This window comes from Nematolebias whitei, chromosome 16, assembly GCF_014905685.2.
Source record: "Nematolebias whitei isolate Nwh7 chromosome 16, NemWhi1, whole genome shotgun sequence".
NCBI lineage: Eukaryota > Metazoa > Chordata > Actinopteri > Cyprinodontiformes > Rivulidae > Nematolebias > Nematolebias whitei.
In genome coordinates, this window is record NC_056513.1 from 26,850,586 (window position 1) to 26,853,387 (window position 2,802).

General features: G+C 40.1%; 1 protein-coding gene across 1 annotated transcript in view; it reads left to right on the forward strand.

The window, feature by feature from the left end:
• The first annotated feature begins 993 nt into the window (after positions 1 to 993).
• Positions 994 to 2,802, forward strand: part of casp3a (caspase 3, apoptosis-related cysteine peptidase a) — a 12,608-nt gene continuing 10,799 nt past the window's right edge. Inside the window, exons 1-2 of the mRNA XM_037689943.1 lie at positions 994 to 1,201; positions 1,458 to 1,597. Of these exons, the coding sequence (XP_037545871.1) occupies positions 1,140 to 1,201; positions 1,458 to 1,597 (202 nt within the window). The 5' untranslated portion in view covers positions 994 to 1,139. The remainder of the gene's footprint in view (positions 1,202 to 1,457; positions 1,598 to 2,802) is intronic.

A 2,802-nucleotide genomic window follows, 5' to 3' on the forward strand; every position in this document is an offset into this window, starting at 1 on the left:
GAGAGGCCACAGACAGAGCAGCTTCAGCTTTTGTTGAGTTCCTGTGGTCCTGCAGTTTTCAAGCTGAAATGAAAAAACATCATGAATATGAACTTTACAGTCTCTAGTTACCTGTTCATATAAACACATGGAGGTGTCTCACCTTGTGACTGACAATAAAATATGTAAATTTATGAACATTAATGAACTTATAATGATGCTCCTACTCTCTGAAGGTGAACCGATGGTACCACACCATCTCTCAGTCGGACAGTCTGATCAGTTTGATCAAAATCCTCCAGTTTAAAATCCTCACTACTCAGATGAATCTTCCTCAAAGATACTTGCTCCTCTTCCTCACATCTTGTTCTTTGAGAAAACTTCAAAATGAAAACAAGAGATTTGTGTCTACACAAAAACATTGTACAGAGGAGGTCAATCTTATTTTCTATTTCCTATATTCTCCCTGGTTTTATTTTTTTAATTTCTTAGAACTTAAACAAAACTCCAATTCTGATGCATATCTCTTGATAATGAACCAAAGCAACTGAAATATTGAATATGCTTGTTAGAAAAATATTCCTGTCATCAGATCTCAGTTAGCTTCATTGCAGCTGAACACCGTGTTACACTGAACATCACATCAGCTGGTGGACATAAATACAGTACAGTAATATTATATTCACAAAATACTAACAATACTATGTTCATCTTCCTTGTAAAAAGTTATCCCCCGAGACCTGACGTCAACAGTCCGTCGATTAGAACAGAAATAAGCTGCGAAGTGCAGAAACATTTTCTGCTTTAACCAAATAAGGACGACCGCTCCAAGATGGCGGCCGAAAATCATGCGCCGCAGCATCCGATGAGGGATCTAGTGATTATATGATATCTATGATTGTATCTATGAAAAAAAAAGCTATTCAGTAAAAAGGTTGCAGTGACTGATACAACCAGACGGGGGCAGTAATACTTAACAATAATGAATGCGCATTGCTATTAAAGCCCAGAGGAAGAAGTTTTCTTACGCTTTGTTTATCAGCCGGGTGCAGCAGTACTGCTAGAAGACTTATCGTCTGTCGAGTTGGCTTTTTTGCTGATTGTCTCACAGGCTTTGTAGTTTCGCTGCTTAGTGCGCTTTTTTTGTCTAAATAAAAACTATGTCGGCAAACGGAGCTGTTCGGGACACTACAGACGCGAAGCAGGAAGAAGGACATCAAATGTGAGTTATTATGTAAAGTGAGCCATATTGTGACTTTTATCCTCAGCAAGTCCTTTTTTCAAGTTCACGCAAGCTGAAGGAGTTGTTAATTGTTGTTTTAATTTAACGTTAAACTCGCCAATTTTACTAGTTGAAAGAGCTTAGCGGCATCCTAGGCCTTCGTGCTTCCTCTTCTCTCATTTCATTAGCCTAAGTGCATCTCTTCCTGTTCTTATCATTCGCGTTATGAGCCATGTTTTGTTCTGTTGTTCTTCAGGTCAGCGGGGTCTTTGCCTGATTCTGCCTCCATGGACGTTGATGCCAAGCCCCCCTCCCACAGCTTCAGATACAGCCTCAGCTTCCCCAGTATAGGCCAGTGCATCATCATCAACAACAAGAACTTTGAGAAAAACACAGGTGATCACTGTGGTTACTTGTTTCCATTTTGGCTAGAGCTGTCAGTCTTGATGTCAAATTAAACCAGCTGAATAGAACATACCACTGCAAACAGAAAAAGAGGTCAAGCAATTTTATTTTATCACACAATACAATCTTAACCATTTCAGAGAAGTAGAAATGTATTTGATTCTTTGTTCATGTTTTTATATTGGAATAATGGTACAGAGCAGGGCTACTCAACTGGAGGCCCGCAGGTGATTTAAGTCTGGCCTGCCATTTAGTTCATCCATCCATCCATTATCTTTACCCACTTCTTCCTTTTCGGGTTGCGGGGCTCACTGGTGCCCATATCTGGCAGTCACTATACGAGAGGCGGGGGACACCCTGAACAGGTCTCAAGTCCATCACATGGCCACAAAAAGACAAACGAGACCAATAACCATTCTCACTCTCACATAGGGAATTTAGAGTTACCAATCAGCCTAACATGTATGTTTTTGGTCTATGGGAGGAAACCGGAGGACCCGGAGAAAACCCACGCATGCACCAAGAGAACATTCAAACTCCACCCAAAAAGGCCCCCGGCCGGGAATCGATCTGGCGATCTTCTCGTTGAGATGCACCGTGCCACCTTCTGATTAGTTCATTAATATTTTTTTTTTTATAAAATAAAAAAACATGAGAGGAAACCTTTAAAAAAAAAAAAAATTGGAATGGCAAATATTTCAGTCCAAGGGGTGATCCTGTTAAATGCCAAAGTTAATTTTCAACATTTTCATGAGTACACAGAGATAAGCTTCATGAAGAGTCCACTCCCCACTCAAAGCATTGACTTCCACAGTGCAGGGCCATGGTAGGGCATGGGTCGTCCTGTGACTTCATTTTTCAGTGAGGGTACTCCACTCAGTTATTTCCCACTTAGATATACTGGAAACAACCTCTGACTCATGGTGCCAGTTTAGAGTCGACAATGACTTTAATATAAATACCAAACCTGAACAGGACATTAACAAGAACAACCCATTTCCACAATCAGAAACATAGTAAACAGTCAGAAACATAGTTAACAGTCAGAAACATAGTTAACAGTCAGAAACATAGTAAACAGTCAGAAACCTAGTAAACGGTCAGAAACATGGTAAACAGTCAGAAACATAGTAAACAGTCAGAAACATAGTAAACGTTCAGAAACCTAGTAAACGGTCAGAAACCTAGTAAACGGT